At 40.8% G+C, this 17,584-nt stretch overlaps 1 protein-coding gene across 8 annotated transcripts in view; it reads left to right on the forward strand.

Annotated features, from left to right (window-relative positions):
- disp1 (dispatched homolog 1 (Drosophila)) overlaps positions 1-17,584 on the forward strand; it is a 94,456-nt gene that overhangs the window by 64,152 nt on the left and 12,720 nt on the right. For all 8 annotated transcript variants that reach the window (XM_020616951.1, XM_020616952.1, XM_020616953.1 and 5 more), the window contains one exon: positions 7,145-7,865. In XM_020616951.1, the coding sequence (XP_020472607.1) occupies positions 7,186-7,865 (680 nt within the window). In that variant the 5' untranslated portion in view covers positions 7,145-7,185. The remainder of the gene's footprint in view (positions 1-7,144; positions 7,866-17,584) is intronic.

The following is a 17,584-nucleotide window of genomic DNA, read 5'->3' on the forward strand; positions in this document are numbered from 1 at the left end:
GTAAAATATTGAAATATACAGAAAATCTATAGCAGAGAATTTACATTTACAGTAAAATTATACAATAATAATAACCCAGCTAATTGCAGTCTGAACTGCAAGCATCCCCAGGTGTCCTGTGTGTAGTCTCATTAGCATCTCTTAGTAAACGGGAATCAGAATGATTTTGTTTGGAAACATAAGATGCTTTCGAAGACGCGTCGTCGGCTTGTGGTGAAATGCAGGAGACAGCGAGGACTAGAACCCTCCCAGTACTGGACATACAGTATGGATGAGTTTACTATATTTGTTTTTTTTTTTGTTTTGTTTTTGTAATTGCTATTGCAGCCCTGGAATTTCATGAATTAGTTTGTTTTAGCTTTTTAAAAATTTTTCTCAAGTAAATTACTATATGCAAAAAAAAAAGATATTGAAACAAATATCTGTGTTTTTGATGTGTTCTCGTTACATATATTTTATTAGTGAAAGTGAAAACGTGTTATTCTCTAATGATTATTGTGAAAAATGATCATTTATGTAATGTTGCCTGTTGTGTTTTTTAGGCCATTGTGTCATGAGTGCTTAATGACTGAGAATTGTTGCCAGTGTTACAGTTGAACAAGCTTTTGAGACATGAATGAAGTATTTTGCTGGTCCAAGAGAGTTTTGGAGGATCAACTGTCTGACTAAAATGCACATTGGTAATGCAGACTGTGAAGAGTTTTGGTAAAATAAAAGCTGACAGCTGGGCCAAGCTGCTCCATGAGCTCAAAATGCTTCTGCTGTTCCTTCTATTTATGAAGGAAATTTAGCTCATTAGAGGAAAAACTGAATAACCGAATGAACACACACTGTGGCACACACATGCAAATAAGGCCTGGTAATAATTAACTGGAACAGAACTTTATTGATCCCACAACGGGGAAATTACTGCTGGAACACAGGAATTTCCTCGTTGTGGGATCAATAAAGTCCTACCTACCTACCTAATGTATTTTGACTCATGCTTGTTAATAATTGAGAAAAACTGGAACACTGCTCATTTATCCTTCACTTTGATACTAGTGTTACTTTGTTTTCTGTTCCAGTTAATTATTACCAGGCCTTGTTTGTGTGTGTGTGCCACAGTGTGCGTTAATTCGGTTATTCAGTTTTTCCTCTAATGAGCTAAATTCATTCATTCATTTTCTACCGATTAGTCCCTGAACGGGGTCACGGGGGCGCTGGAGCCAATCCCAGCCAGCAATCGGGCGAAGGCGGGGTACACCGTGGACAGGTCGCCAATCCATCGCAGGGCTAACACAGAGACGAACAACCACACATACACGCACGCACTCCTATGGGCAATTTACATACACACACTCCTATGGGCAATTTAGAGACACCAATCAACCTAAGCTGCATGTCTTTGGACTGTGGGAGGAAGCCAGAGTACCCGGAGAGAACCCACGCAACCCACAGTTATTCAGTTTTTCCTCTAATGAACTAAATTTCCTTCATAAATAGAAGGAACAGCAGAAGCATTTTTGAGCCTTAGTGCCAGTTGCTCATGGAGCAGCTTGGCCCAGCTGTCAGCTTTTATTTTGAAGAGAGGCATTCACGCAGACTGCCCTAGATGTCTCACCTGCCTGTCAGCACTCCGCACTGACACACATGCACAGAGCTGAGGATGAATTCTTTTAGATCCAGACAACAGAAAGAAGTGTTTGGTGGCACAATTGATTGTACAGGGTGGCACCAAATCTTATTCTCTGTATGCAGTTGTTTCACACTTAAATACCAATCTACACTATCCTGTTTCCATTTAGTCTTTTTAAGCCGTTACAGGCTTTTGACAGCTGCAGAAGCCAGACTAATGACTTAATTTGGGTTCTCTCAGCACTTTGCTATTCTGAGCTCTCTGAGTTCCAGAGTCATTCTTTCTCCCCTCCTCCGTTTTTCAACCTTGTCCTTTTAGCCATCCCTGACCCAACGAGGCTGTCATGCTTGTGTTTCACCTTTCACTCATGTTAAGGTGCCACAGAGAGCATTACTCACATGGGCCACGTCTTTCACTCAGGGTTGGATGGGACAAACAGGGTAGTGTGATGTATCACCTGGTGCTCTAATGGAAGTGCATCCATTATGTATTTTTCAGGAGTCATGATGTGGGTGGAATGAAAACCTTTGTGTAACTTCCTTAATATTAATATATTTAAATACGTAGTTAACATTAATTCTCTAGGAGCTTTACAAAAAATGAACACGGCTTAGGTCTGCAGCATCTGAAATATTCTCCATGTCTCACCTTCATTCAGGGTTTTATCTCTTGATGGTATCACTGATAGTAGTCTTAGGCCTGTCTTCATGCATCAAAAGGGAGTAATTCACAATACACTCAGAGGCAAACTAAAATATGAGAGTTTAATGGTTTTACACTGGAAATGGAATGGAAATGCAGTAGTATTGTTACATAGTTCAGACACTGGTTGTCACAGCTGTGATCTTACTAACAAGTTTATTACAAGTTGTACAGTTGTAATTATGACTGTATCCCTTTACAGTCAAATGTCATAGAGGTAAAAAGAAATTGTCAAATGATAAATTGATCAATAAATGTATTTAGAAGAGAAAGACAGTAGAATGGTGTTCAGTGAAGGTCCACAGCTGGAACAGAACTTTGGTCGCTACACTATGCTTGAGGATTATTATTGAGTTCATTATTATAATTATTTGATCATACAGTTAGAAAATGTTGAACTGCTGAAAGTCAACCTGCTACATGTTGAGTTTACATCATCTGGACTATTGTTATTTGTAGGGCTCAACTAAGAATTATTTTTGTTAGTGATTGATTTGTTAATTATCTTCCCAGCTAACTCTTCAGTTTATCAGTTGATACTGAAATACCAGTCATGATTTCCCAGGTTTTTGCATAAAAAGTTGCAGATTATTATCAGAATTGATGCTGATGGTCAGTGTAATCCTAAATGCTAATTACTTATCCTATAATCTTTTATCTACTGTAACAAGATATATACAATACATGGCTGTTCAAGTCAGAGTTTATGACCATGAAATTCTGCTTGTTCAACAGCTGTTTGAAAAACTGCTCGTACAGTCTGTTACTGGCAGATTGTTGCATCCTTCACATCCTGTGCTCTCCCTCTGCACAGCTGAGTGTGTGTCTCTCCTCTAAACAGTGACTGACACAGAAAAATACAGTGGAAAAGCAAACTAGGACAGTTCGTGTCAACCTGTGAGGTTATGCCAGAAGATGGTTAAGTGAAGCATGGGGTGTATTGCTTGTTAGGTTCCGACAGTGGAAATGCAGCAATAATGTGAAGCTGGAACACTGGTGTCCTCCAGACAGACTAGTGTTCTCTGAACGAGATGTACTGTAGCTGCCTGCTAATAGAGCTAGCTTGGTCAGTTAATGGGCACTCGCATCTCAGTGTAAGTGGTTACTTCGTCGCCTGTCAAAATGTAATTAAATACCAGTCCTACAGATAAAAATGTTAACAGCTTTGAGCCTGGCTCCAAATCTCTGCCATCAGGCACTCACCCAGCTGTCACTGCATAGAGTAGATCTTTGTTTCTGGAACTGAAAAGCCTGCATTTCCCTCATTTCACCTTGAATAAACAACCTGCTTTCTGGAATAACTCAGCAACCAGATTGTAGCATGCCAGCTAGTTTTAGCAATTTGAACAAACCCCACCATGAACAGACTGACACAACAATGTGTATTTACAGTTCTTTATAGATGCACACAAGTCACACCACACTTATCATTTAGGATCCTATATTCAAGTTATGCAACAGATCAGCGCCAAAATGTAATCAACTGTCCTGTGGGCCGTACCCTACCTCTTCCAAAAATTCATTAAAATCCATCCATTCATTGTTGAGTAATGCTGTTAACAAACAAACACACAACCAAACAAACCAACAAATGCAGGCAAAAACATAACACCCGTCGTCAGTGGAGGTGACAAATCTGACCACATACCTTATCTACAGGGTGGGGGTGACTTGTACATTGTTCACTGTCACTAACATTAGTCCAACACCTGCTCAGCTAGGATTGATGTTCCCAGGGATGCACACATACCGTCGCACCAACTTTATCAGCCCGGGAAATCTTTTAATATTTACTGCCACCAGTGAAATGCACCTATACTCAGAGCAGGCCATTGTCACTTATGCAGTTCACCATGTTTGCGTTGATTATGTCAGAGCATGTCGAATTAGAGTTCTGGTTATCCTGAATGTTAGCAGTGCAGCTACAGAAGTGCCTTCTGCTGTTAGCTGAGCCTCAGATAGCTACACCGGGCAGCTCCCAGACAACAGCTTTATTTTGCAGAGTCCATCAGTACGACTGTCACAGTGTTCACAGAAAACTGCTGCCACTTCTTTCTTTCATGGACTGCAAGAAGGTGTGGTGGCTTTATAATTTGTGTGGCCTATACAGGTGATCAGCAAACACTTGTAACTCCATCTCATTAAACCTCGAGGCTAGTGGAGCGACCAGGTACTACAGCACAGTTAAACAACACATCCTCGTCTTCTGCTCTGTTGGTTAATATATATTTTCACTGATTCAGTTATTGTTGGTGATTAATTTGTTATCAACTAATCATTGACATCCTTGCATTATGATCTACACACCGTTCAACTGGTTCTTTTCTCAGTTTTCTTTCCACCGTGGGGTTGTAGTTTGGGCCCACCCTGACCCTGCATTACCTTTGAAACACAGCTCAGTTTGAAAGACAGCTTTTTTATTTCTTTGATTTGCAAGATGACCTTAGTGTTTGATTGGTTTTTACTTAAACTTTAATAATTTACCTGACCCGTATTTGTAGACAAATCATAGAACATTTGAATTACAAGATAAAGAAGATACAAATATTTCATCTGAATCTATTGGTAAAGGAATCTCTGTTCCTCACACTGCATACAGTTAAAAAGAAAAACATGGGCCTTGTTGGTTCATAACTGTTAAGCTTGGGTTGTAAAGTGCATATTTTGCACTCTTGAGCACAGGCTTTCATTAATTGTGTGTCAGTTGAGTGCCAAACATTGCACATGAAATATTAATGTCTGAGGTGTTTACAAATCATAGTTGAAAATGCTACTTTTGAGAAGTTAAACAGGCCAGTTTTTCTGTAAATGTTTTTGCATCCATAATGTCATTAGTGTTTTGCTGTTATTTTTGCCGAGTGCACAGTTATACTGGACCACTTGTTTTTCTTAGGCAGTGTTCTGTTCCTTCACTCTGAACCGGGGTAATTGCTCCGTTTGTGAGGACTGGTTGTTCTGGGAATTTAAAAGAATGTCCACTCTAAAATAACAGATGCCCAGCATCAACATTTCACCTTTGTGTAGTACAGTCATCCTCTCTGTGCCTTGTCCAACTCAACTCAGCTCTGTGTGGGAAGAGACTCTGTGGCTGGTTGAGCAATGTGAAAGGCAGAGAGCATTCACATACTATCTCCCCTCATCGTTTTCTTTTCCTGTTTGCTGTCACATCTTTCCTACCATCATTTTCCATTTTTCCTGAGTATTTTGATGAAGAGCTTTTGTCGTCCCTGGTAGGCTAGTGGTTAAGGCGCAGCGCTCTCGCCGCTGTGGCTCGGGTTCAAGTGAGGGTTGCGTCAGGAAGGGCATCCGGCGTAAAACACGTGCCAAATGTCAACATGCGAGTTGTCAGTGTGACGATTCGCTGTGGCGACCCCTAAATGCCCTGGAGCTCTACGTTTCTGATACACTGTCACCGGCCACATCAACCTGCCCAGTGTTTGATTGTTTGTTGTGTCCTGTTGCTTTTCTTCTTCTCTCCCTCCTCTATCCACTCACCCCAACCGGACGAGGCAGAAGGCCGCCCACCAAGAGCTGGGGTCTGTCTGAGGTTTCTTCTGTTAAAGGGAATTTTTCCTCCCCACTGTTGCCAAATGCTGCTCAAGGGGGGAATGTTGGGTTTTCCCTATAATAATAATAATAGTGAGGTCTAGGTAGGTTGAGACCTTACTTTGTAAAGTGTCCTGAGACGACTTTTGGTGTGATTTGGCACTACACAAATAAACTTGAATTGAATTGAACTTCCAGATGCTGAGGTGAAAAAATAGATCCTATATCATAAAAATTGCAATAATGTGTTACTGATAATAATGCACCATTTTTGGAAATTTGCTCATTCTCATTTTTGGCAAGTAATAGCCAGCCAGGAAATGTTACTTTAGCTTAGCATAAAGACCAGAAGGCAGAGGGAATACCTTAGAATGGCTTTGTCCAAAGGTGGTAAAATTTCACTTAGCTCCACTACACTAAAGCTCATTATTGAACATTATACCCATTGACTATATGAAAGATGGACAAGCCCACATTGACATCACCCATTGGTTTTCTGAAGAGCATTTTTACAGCTCAAGTCTGGTTAAACCATATTGGTAGTGCTTCCCCCCCCCCGCTACAGCTAATCCAAAAATCAGCGTGAGTAGAGCTGAGGTGGGCTGAATGGGCAGAATGAAGCCATTCTCCAGTGGAGGGATCCTCTCAAAGCAGCCATGGCCTTAATTTTGCATAACATTTAGTCTCACTTTAATTTAAATGGGTGAGTTGTACAAAAAAAAAATCTTTACGGTTGTCATGGAAGCTATGGAGACAAAAAACATTTTTTGTGCCGGGCTATAAACATGGTTATTTCTGCTCTATAGTTGGGCATTTTAAAATGGGAGTCTGTGGATATCAACTCCTTTTTGGAGGAAACCTTAAGTGGCCATTCAAGGATCTGTAGGTTTGATCACTTCCCCATTGGCTTAATTTCTCAGCCTAGGAGGTTGCCGCTTGGTTATACTCTGTTTCTTTAATCTGCACAAAAAGCAAAGTGTAAAACAATGACAAGTAGTTGTTTGGTCCGAGGCAGTGATTTCCTGGAGTCTCCACTAGGGCATGGTAACCTCACAGTGACAACAAGACAGGAAGATGCTGCTCCTGGCCAGGAAATAATGCTGCTCCTTAAAAAAACATTTCTTTCTTATTTTTTAATTTTATGTTCTTTTGTCTTTTTTTCTTCGATTTTTTTTCTTGTAATTGTCAATCAGTAATTGTTAATTTCCTCTGCTTGTAAAGCAAAGGTCAACATTTGTTGTAAATGACTTATTTCATTTTTTTTTTCTTCTCTGCCAGAGGAGTGACAGCGTCTCTTCCAGGCCAACTGGGAGAGGACCATGGCCTTGAGCGAGGCAAGTGGGGACCCTCTGGCCCTCAGCAGTGGAGGGCACCATCCTCTCACTGCCAATGGAACTGCACCTTCAAACACAAGTACACCGGTCAGAAACATCCAGGACCCTCTCGCAGTTGTGTCCAGTAGTGACTGCCTCACAGCAGATGGAGATGAAGATGTTCCAGTGAAGGATGCAGCATCTGTAGTACAGCACAACCAGCAGAGATCACATGTTGTGCAGAGAGAAAATGGACAGAGCCAAAATGGTGTGGTGGTCAAACAGAACGGCTCGCTGAGGAACCTTCCCCCACCCTCTGTCCCATCATCCCCCATCACAGACTCCCAGAGGCTGGCCAAATGCCACGTTCTCTCTACCCTCTCACCCTCCTCTTCCTCTCCCCCTCTCCAGCCCCCACTGTGTTGCCAGCACTGTCATTTCCATGCCACCCTGTGCTGCCCCTGTGGAAAACAGGAGTGCCCACTCTTCCAGAATCCAAGCACAGGGCAAGGAACCAGCTCAGCTCCCAACCCCGGGACCAATTCATCTTGCTCGTGCTGCCTCTCTGCTTGCACGTATTCTCCCCCCCATCCTCCTCACCCATCCTCCTCTCTCTGTCTCCATCACCACCATCACCAGCATTGGCAGGAGCACCTCCAGAGCCATACACATGCACCTGGAATCAGGTAAAGGGGAGGTCTTTGTGATGTTAATGATATTTTCTTATTAGATTTGGCTACATCTCACTATATTAAAAAGCATTACTCAGTATCTCTTTGCCAAACATAGTGAGCCTTGGCTTAGCATTTTGATGGTTCCTTGATTTGAACACACATACTTGAATTGTGTTGGACGTTTATAGTTGTGATGTTAGTTCATCTTCAGACAAGGAATGCATTTGCATGTGTATTAATTACTCAGTAATGAGCTTTAAGAGACAAGTGTGGAGGACAGTGTGAATATTTGGTAGCTCATCACCAACAGACCGACGTTAGTGTAACTGTGCATCAAATGTATTAACAAACAATCAGCTCAGCAATATGCTGCACTTCAGTCTAACTGGTAGGACAAAGCATGCTGCAGCACTTCAGTCTAACTGGTAGGACAAAGAGAAGAACTCATTTCTACAGTCCTGTGCCCTTTTTGGATAATGCTGTCTTTCTCTGGTAGCAACGCTGCAGCACAGACATTATCAACTAGTGATGGGTGCACTCCAGACACCCTATTGACACTCTTTGAACCACCTGCGACACTTCTGTTTTGAAACACTGCTTCAGGGCATGTGTCAAAGTGGCCAAGTTGTGTGATTGTGTCACATTGGTTCATGAAATGCGTTATATTTTGGTAGTTCGCTGCTGGAGGCTGATGGAACATACAAATGCTAATCTTGAGTCAGTTGATTCAGTTGGCAGTTACACTACCTGAATAATTAAATAAGAGTTTGGGCTGATCCTTAGTCAGTGATCCCTGTTAGATCATCCGATGTAAAGCCACTATGTGGTAATTTGAAGCAGATCCTTGACATATAGTAGCTCAGGTTTTCACCCATCATGGACATTCTTGCTTGAGGATGCTGGTGTTTAAAAGTCTAGTTCAGATGGAAGTGTTGATGCTTGTGCACCCCCCCTTTTTAGAGTATTTTGTAATTGTTTTTAATGGCTTGTGTTTGCTACACCCTCCTGTCGGTTTGGAATCAAACAGCCAAAGCAAAGTTTGTCCAAAAGATTAAAATTAAATGAAAGCTGCATGCAAGCACAAACATGTATACACACATGTGGTGACCATGCCTTCTCCAGTCAAAACAGAATGTTAGCATTGAACGCATTTGTTGACACTCCTCTTTCTTTCCTCAGGTGATCCATATTGAGTGAGTTCTTTCCCTTTTACTCCAGAGCCACAGGCAATCTACACATTTGAAACTAGAACCATTTAATGTCTTACATAATCATTTACATAATCCTATATTTGCAGTCTCTACTGAGAACAGGGGGACAGGGCTGGTGAAAACACGTAGTGGCTCATTGTGGGGAACCTAATTTGTATTGAGGCATAATTTCTTCTCTAACTTTTCAATGTGGAATTTTCCTTGCTCAAAATAAGTTGGATCTCCCCTCATGACTTTCATTGGTAAGAGGGGCATTGTGGGTGGTGTTGGAAGACGTGGTTTGTGTAGCTACAGAGGGTACATACGCCAAACCTCATGTGCACACATTAAACCTTGGGTGGGCAGAGCGAGGCCAAAAATATTGTGTTGCAGGCATTTACATGCATTCACAAGCATCTGTGGTGTTTTTTTCCCCACTACTTTCATTTTTTTTCTTGCTCAACTTTTCTCTCACTCTATTAACACATTCTTTCTGCGTTTCCTTCTTGGTCTGCTCCTCCCTCCTCCGTCTCTCACTCCAAATCAGAATGGAGGGCAGATGTGGCATTGAATGTATGTGTCGCTAATGTTGAACCACTCTCTTATTTACCAAATGGGTCCCTTGTGGTCAGTGATGACAGCTTTGAATTACAAGGTTTACTCCAAGACTGCATCCCCAGCTTCCCCCTTTCCTGTACAGTGATGTGTTGTGTGTATGTCTGTGTGCATGTGAGATAGTGAGATTAGACATAGGAAATGATCTACCTGTCTCAGTTATGGCTTTGCCCCGAGGACCATGGAAGGTTGGTGATAATTAAATATAACCTTAATGGACATAAACCAAGACACTATATATCTCAAATATATAGCGTTTTCAGTAGAGTGGCTAAAAAAAAGCACATTTAGCCATCCATCTCATCCATCATTCGAGGGAATGGGCTCAGAAAAGATGGTGTTTGGGTATCAGTTTGGTCTGCCTCATGGCTGGGATCTTCCAGATTGGCTGAGGCTTACATCTATGTTGCAGCACACACACTGTCACACTGATAAGCTGTAACACTAGCTGTCTGGGGAGACCTTTACAGTATGTGCATTTTACAACAGGGGGATTTTTATTATGCCCCTGTTTCCAGCTTCACAAAACAATCTATTTACCAAGATTAGCTCATACTTTGTTTCCTTATGTTTCTATTTTGAGAACGATCAAAAGCCTTTATCCACGCGTGAAATTGACCAGATTAGAAAGACTGAGGCACAACTCAGCGTTTTTAGTAGAGTGGCTAAAAAAAAAGCACATTTAGCCATCCATCTTATACCTGTCTTTTTTTTTTCTTTCTTGGTCTGTTAAAAGCATTAGGAACATATCTGTGTCGCCACTGTAAGATTATTTCTCACAGTGTATTATTTAAGAACAAACAGAAACCGTGTGTCCTTGGGATGTCAGCTGTTTGGCTCAGGTCAGTTTAACATGTGCCAGCAACTTTTACAGGCTTCACGTAAAAGACTTTCAGCCACAGAGGGGTAGAAATTGCTTGGTTCTATTTCTCCTGTGCTGTGGCTGCTTTGAGAATGTGTACCAGTGAATTTTAGATCTGATCTGTTGTTTGTAAGCTCTTTGTTTCAGCACTTGGATGGACTAAAAGCAGTTAAATTTAGCATCCAGCATTAGCAACGAAACAATTAGCAAATTAGTTTTTTAATTCAATTTCTCAGAAGACACCCGCTGCTGAGCCTCGATCATGAAGTCCAGAAGTGTTAATCTGGTACTAAATATGCATGTATGGACAAGAGCGTAGATGCCTTTCAGAATTAGAGCTGTGTCAGGAAAGCATAACACAGATTATGTGTAGCTTCAGAGCACCCGAGGTTCAGATAACCTGCTTGTAGCTGCACAGATAACCCTGCAACAGCCACCAAATAGCTCACTGCCACTCAACCATCTGGGGTCATGTTGAGCATTTAACCCTGCTCTGCTGGAGTTAAATGTTTCTCCTCTTTACTGATGCAGCAGCTTCTATTGTTTATGATAACCACGAGTTTAGAATTATACCTTGTGAGATAGAAGGAAATGTCTCACTCCATCTCATGAAAGGTCAGCTTTTATTATCTTGAGCATGTTTTATAGTAGTTCAGTTTTGTAGTTTGTGTCGGCAGCAGGTGGTTTAGTTACTCTGACACATGGGAGAAACTACATAGAAGCATGACAGCTCACTCTCCAGATTTTTCTTTACATTTATAGTTATTCTTCTTACCTCCTTTCTTTTGTCCCTCTCTATTTCCTGCTGGTCTCATTCAGAGAGCTGCAAGACTCAACCAGCTTGGGTTTGTCTGAAAGTGCCCTGTATTCTCAGGCAACAGTTTGACAAGATTTTATATTTTAGCGAGAATAACAACTGTTTGCAAAGCCCGTGGGGCAGGTGTACTACCTCCCCTCTGGTGCTGAGACCATGTTGAACAGTGTCTTCACCTCATGCATACTTCTACACAGGACCAACAGAAGCAGGTTGAAATGAGCATTTCGTCCTTCTGGGAACTGCACATCACCTGCTTTGACACTTAAAATGGCTTTACCACTAGTAGTTTTGAAATTTAGTTTTTCCTTCAAAGCAAATTATGACATGTGCTGCAGTAGAATGAGCATCAGTGTTTCTGTGACTGTAGAAATATCACAGAACTGAGTTGAATACAAGAAACGAGCAATCATTTTATTCTGTTGATTAAAAGTAAGATCATGTTGAAGTGAAATAAAAGTCTAAGGGGAAGCAGCAGGAGGTGGTGGGGGGTTATTTCTCGAAGAGATTCCAGGTTGTAAAATGGTGATGATATGTGACCCTGCGGGCCCCTTTACATTCGCAGGTAATTTGCAAAGAGAGGAACAATCTGGGTTTGTCTAAAGTTAGTACACTTCCTTTTTTTGTTGTGTCTAGGTATTTTATATGCAGAATCAATCAGTTAATAGTCCAAGTTGTATGTTGACTCTGAAATGAGGCGATTCCAGTGAAAAGAGTGTTTATGTGTGTTTTTTGGCTCCTGGGGTTTATGCAAGGACTCTGTGATGGATGGGAAGACTTACTGACATCCTGCATGTCTAATCCCTTCTGCACGACAGGAGAACACATGGAGCTAGAAGGTCAGGGGGAGACAGTCTGCTGGCTGGTGGTGGCTGTACGATGTGATGTCAGGTGAAGCTGCCAGCTGCTCAAGAAGGTGATGCGACAGTTAAACATTTTGACCTGCTGTAAGTGTTACCTGAAGAAGGTCAAGAGAGAGGAACAGAAAATTGAGGGAGGGAGAGTGACAGGGTGAAGAAGTGGAGATGAAGCACATGAGTGTGGGTGAGGACGTTCTCAGCCCATGGATATTTATTACCCTTTTCTGCCTTTTTGCTTTAAGGCTCTTTCTCTCTACCAGACTGCTCTCCTGTTGTTCTTGCATTTTTTTCTCTGCTTGGTGTTTACCGCTTTTGTTTACTTGCTTTCTTTCTGCCTTGCCGTTACTTTCATCACTTCTGTACGCCCTCACTCATTCACTATATGTGAGTATGATGCACAGCCCATACAGTAACTATAGCCATCCCAGATTTCATGCCCATTTTATATCATTAAAGCAGGCTCAAAGTCGGATGTGAGGATGACATTGTTATAATTTATCATGAGCTGGCTCAGCAGCTACCCTGACCTCAGCTGGATAAAGATAGCTTACTGCTGCTGGCTGGTGACCGTTATCATCACACTTTGACAGGGATAAACTGCTATTTGTGTCCAGACTGCGGCAAAATCATTTGGGTTTGTAGGACTGATTTGTCATTGATCTGTTTGGGGTGTACTTAGACTAACTAAATGTTTTACTGGTTGGTTATGTTGAGTTCTGTGTGGAATGGATGACATTTGGCTTTTTTCTCTGCTTTTTGTGGTGTTCCAATGCAATGCAAGAAATAAACATGAGAATGCCGAAGAATTTGTGATTGCAACAGTTTTCAGGGAGAAGTGGTGAGTTACATGACAGAAATGCAGGGGGCCCACGACTGTATATAATGTATTTAATAGGCTATATTTTACCTTCTCCACCATCACATTCATATTAATGTTTGTTGACAGTAACAGAACCAGGCAACACCCTTTTTGAGATGAAGAGCAGCTATCTTACGAGCCACTTTCTTTCTGGCCTTCTCTTTCCTCTTCTGCACTTTATGAACTTTCACTTGGAATTTTCCAGACCCCTCCGCCCCAGCACTCTCCCTTCCTAACGCACACACTCAGTCTTTTCTGAGGGAGTAGGGAGAATAGGTTTTGACTCAGCAATCTGAGGTTGCTGGCCTCAGGGCCTCAAGTGGGGCCAGGTTTCCTAAAATTGTCTTGGTCAAAATAGCATCTAAATTCACTTTTGTGTGCTTACCTCTTTGTAAAATACGGTTGGGCTTCATTTAAGTTTCTATTCATAAATGAGACTAAAGCAACAATTAGCTAGACTAGGTGTTTTTATATCACTAGATAAACCAAATTGTCAGCACTGCTCCAAAAACAAAAATAAACTAATAAATACAGTGAATACATAAAAAAAAAAGGTTGGCAAATAATGAGAGGAGAGGGAAGTGAAGGAGTTCCCAAGAAAAAGAAAGGGAACAAATAGTGACCCTGCAGTTGTCATGTCCTCAGATGGCCCAGAGTTGGACAGCGAGGTAATAATGGAATCAGGAAAGTGGTGTGAAGTGAAAAATGACCCTTTTACAAAAAGTCTTGACATCATCCTTTTCTTTCTCTCCATACCCTGTTTAGCTCTGAATTGCATCAAAGAAGGATGAAGGTACAGGTGGTGTCTGACACAACACTACATTATGTGGCAACAGAAGATTAAGTTTATAGCAGTAGAATACATACCTATTATGGATTGCCTTGAGTATGCTGTATTTCTAATGGAACAGTGGAATCATTTTCAGCTTCGAAGTACTTTGCTTTGGCCATACAGTTTAGACTGCTCCCGGGGGCAGTGTTTAGGGCTCCAATTTCTGCAGGGTTTATTGCAATGTCTTGTTTTATTTGTTTTAATGTCTTAATAAAAACATTCTGGTTAGGCTGCTAACATGTTAATGGATAGGTAAGATGTGTTACACAGTTCAGGAGCTAAATTCACTCATAAGAAATGTTCCCTTTGCCTAGATGCTGTATGCATTATTTCATACATGGTGAAGCTTTTGGTTTACACAAAACATTTTTCTTAAATGTTAGCTGAATGGCTTAGCTTATTTTAATAAGGTGCCTTGAGAGGGAGATTCACTGTGTAAAATAATTGATATGTATTTGGAGAATTGGAGTTCTGTTTTGGGTTGAGACTAATGTAATCAGGTTCATCTAATTCTTTGGAAGCTGTTTCTTTCACAGTGGCCATGTTTTATCAAGATTCCTGCTTCATGGCTTTTTCAAACAAGCAGTACTAAACAGATGCATGTGGTGGGAAGTTGAAGAGTGCCTGGTGCTGCAGCTGGTGAAAACCATTGATTCCACCCCTGAAGATGTTCTGGGAAAACCTGAAGTTCTTACTGACCACAAATACCCACTTAAAGCTGGTGTGTTTGCCGTTGCACTCAGCTCTGCAGTGTAAGATTGGCAAGTTAAAGATTTCTGAATTCAGCTTTTACTTTTTCGGATAATTATATAAATGGCAGTAATGTTGGATTTTAGCAGCATAGCATATTTTAACTTTACAACTTAAAACTGACTTTTATGTAAAGGCCTGTACCAGCTGCCCCTGCAGCCTTGGCTGTTCACGGCTCTGGTTCTGCAAGCTTCAAGTCGTAAAGATGAGCTGGGGAGCAGCCCTAATAAAGACGTCACACTGACTGACAGCTTGTAGCTATTGGCTACAGTGCTCAAATCCCGGCTGTATGCCTGGAATTTGTGTGCGCCTGTATTTCACTTCCAAGAATTCAGGGAAATGGCAGGTGCAGCCAGAAAAGGCCATGAGCACCACTGAGGCAGTCATTCCACAAATCTCATAAAGTACACACATGCAGATATGAACATGCTGCTGTAGAATATTGATTTAAGTACATCAACAGAAAACTAATCAACTTTTTCTTTAAAAAAGTCCAGCTTTTTATTTTTGCTATTTGTGCTAATCCCTAGAGTAATCAACAATGAAACTAATTGTTAATTGTAGTCCTAGATACATATAATAGTGATAATAAAATTGATTTAATAACTGAAATGTTGTTTACTGGAGTTTCTAAACCTTAAGCTGGACCAATGTCTTAGAGGGGAAAGGGTTTTAGACACCTTGACAAGGTTCTTTGTGTGCTGTTTGGGAGCCCTGACAAGCTTCATGTTGGAGAAGAATTTGTCATTTTATACAGAGCACATGGAGGAATGTTTTATTTTTCTTAAATTTACAAATAATACAAAAGGAGAGGTGACAAAACACAATGCCGTAGTGAAGTTTCTTGCCGATGAATCACAATTAATCACAATTTTTCAAAGTGTAGCCAAACAAAATGCTGGTAATTGTTTGGTATGATTTCACTTGGCTTGCCCCTATACTCTTATCATGTGAAGTTGTGAGTAAATAATTTGGGGCTGCAGCTAACAATTATTTTTATATTTGATTAATCTGCAAATTATACTCTCAAGTAAATTGATGAATCATTAGTTGTTTAGAAAACAGTGAAAGATGCTTAGAGTCCAGGTTGGCACACATATCTTGTTGTGACATGGCTGACTCACAAACATTTACACACATGATGTCATACACACAAGTACTTGACACTAAGATGGGTGCAGATACATAAAAGAACTTCCACTACTTCACATTTGTTGCACTTGCCCATGCAAACATGTCTCTGGTTGGGTTTTCCCCATGTGATAAAAAGAGGAGGATGTTCCCAGCTGATCTCCATTTAAACTTAATGTTTGAACAGCACAGGCCTGTTTCAGTGTTTATTGGAGACCTGTTAGAAACGTGATGCCCTGTGAATCACAGTGTTGCTGAAACCAACGCACCTCAGAACATCTAGGTTTCCTGTGACTTTTTCTCAACACTGACCACTGCTTTCTGACACAACTGTGGCCTTTAGATTTGATCTCTGAAAAAATATTTCTAAGATGTTTTTCATGTAGTTTATCTGTCACATATTTAAGGTTATAATGGCCTGTAGAAGTCTATTAGAGAATACCCAAAGCATTTGGATACACAAAGTGTCCACTTTATAGCACTTAGATTTTACTACCTGTTTATGGAAACACTGCTCTGCTAACAGTCCCTTCATCCTAATGTAGACCAACCTCACTCATGTCATGCTACTTAAAAGGCTGCATTTCTAATTGTAGCTTCTCTAGCCCCAGTTATATTGTTTGCATATAAATAGTCAAATTTAAACAGTTCTCATTCAAACATTTATTTATAGAATGGTTTGTCTTTCACAAACCATTAACTCTGATATAAGTTTGTCATCTACCTCCTACAGTCTTAATACTGTCATCCTACCGCTCACTCACAGAAGGCTCCCTTTGTGCAGTAGTTATCATCCCCCTCAGTATTCGTCTTTGGCCATAAGAGTCACTGTGTACATATACACACACTGGCCTACTTATCAGGCACACTGCAGGGTTTTTCTGCCTAACTAGTCCCATGATGTCATTTGGATGGAAGCACTGATATCCATGGCTGGGTCAAGACCATAATTGTGTGCAGCGTTCCATCAAGACACTAATCAGGAGGAGGTGGGCCCAGCAAACTGATGGTTGACAATAATTGCTCTTGCTCTGACTTGAAGACCGTGTTCATGAATTATTTATCTGCCTGTCTGTGGACAGTTACACCCCACCCCCCGCCTCTGAACTCTCACCCTCAACCCACACCCACCACACATGTACACACTTATGTAAAAACACACACACATATAGATGCCCTTGCACATTCAAGTATGGGGGCAAGTATGGTCACATTTACTGCATCACATATGATGTGGACCTCAGTATTCTGTTACTTTTTTTTTAAGTTTCAGAATATTGACATTGGAAAATACCAGAGCTTGTTTGTTTTATTTGTTACCAAATAAAGACATGAGAATGAATTGTTTGCGCCCAGCTGATGCTATAATAATCAAATTTCAGTCACAGTTTGTGTCCAAGTGTACGGTGTCAGTTTGTGGCATTCAGTTGTGTGATGAAGGCCCATTCAGTCATAGTGCTACAAAGTAAAGATACAAACCACATCTGGTAATCACATCTACCTTATGTATACTCTATACTTGGCACGTGTTACTCTATTTATATATTTTTAAAATAATTTTATACTCGTATTTTTCTACTTCTTTGTATTTTCCATACTTGTATTTATTTGTGAACTTTAGCCTTACACTTTTAGAATTTTTTTATTTTTTTATTTTGGTGTGTTATTTTGTTAACTATTGCTGTTGCTACTTGATACCTGAATTTCCCCCGGGGTCAGTAAAGGCTCTATCTATCAATCTGTCACCTTTAGGTTTTTTCTTTGCCTTTTTTTTTTTTTTTTTTTTTTTTTTTTAAAAAAAATTTGGCCCATAGGTTC

Source organism: Monopterus albus, unplaced genomic scaffold, assembly GCF_001952655.1.
Source record: "Monopterus albus unplaced genomic scaffold, M_albus_1.0 scaffold182.1, whole genome shotgun sequence".
Lineage (NCBI taxonomy): Eukaryota > Metazoa > Chordata > Actinopteri > Synbranchiformes > Synbranchidae > Monopterus > Monopterus albus.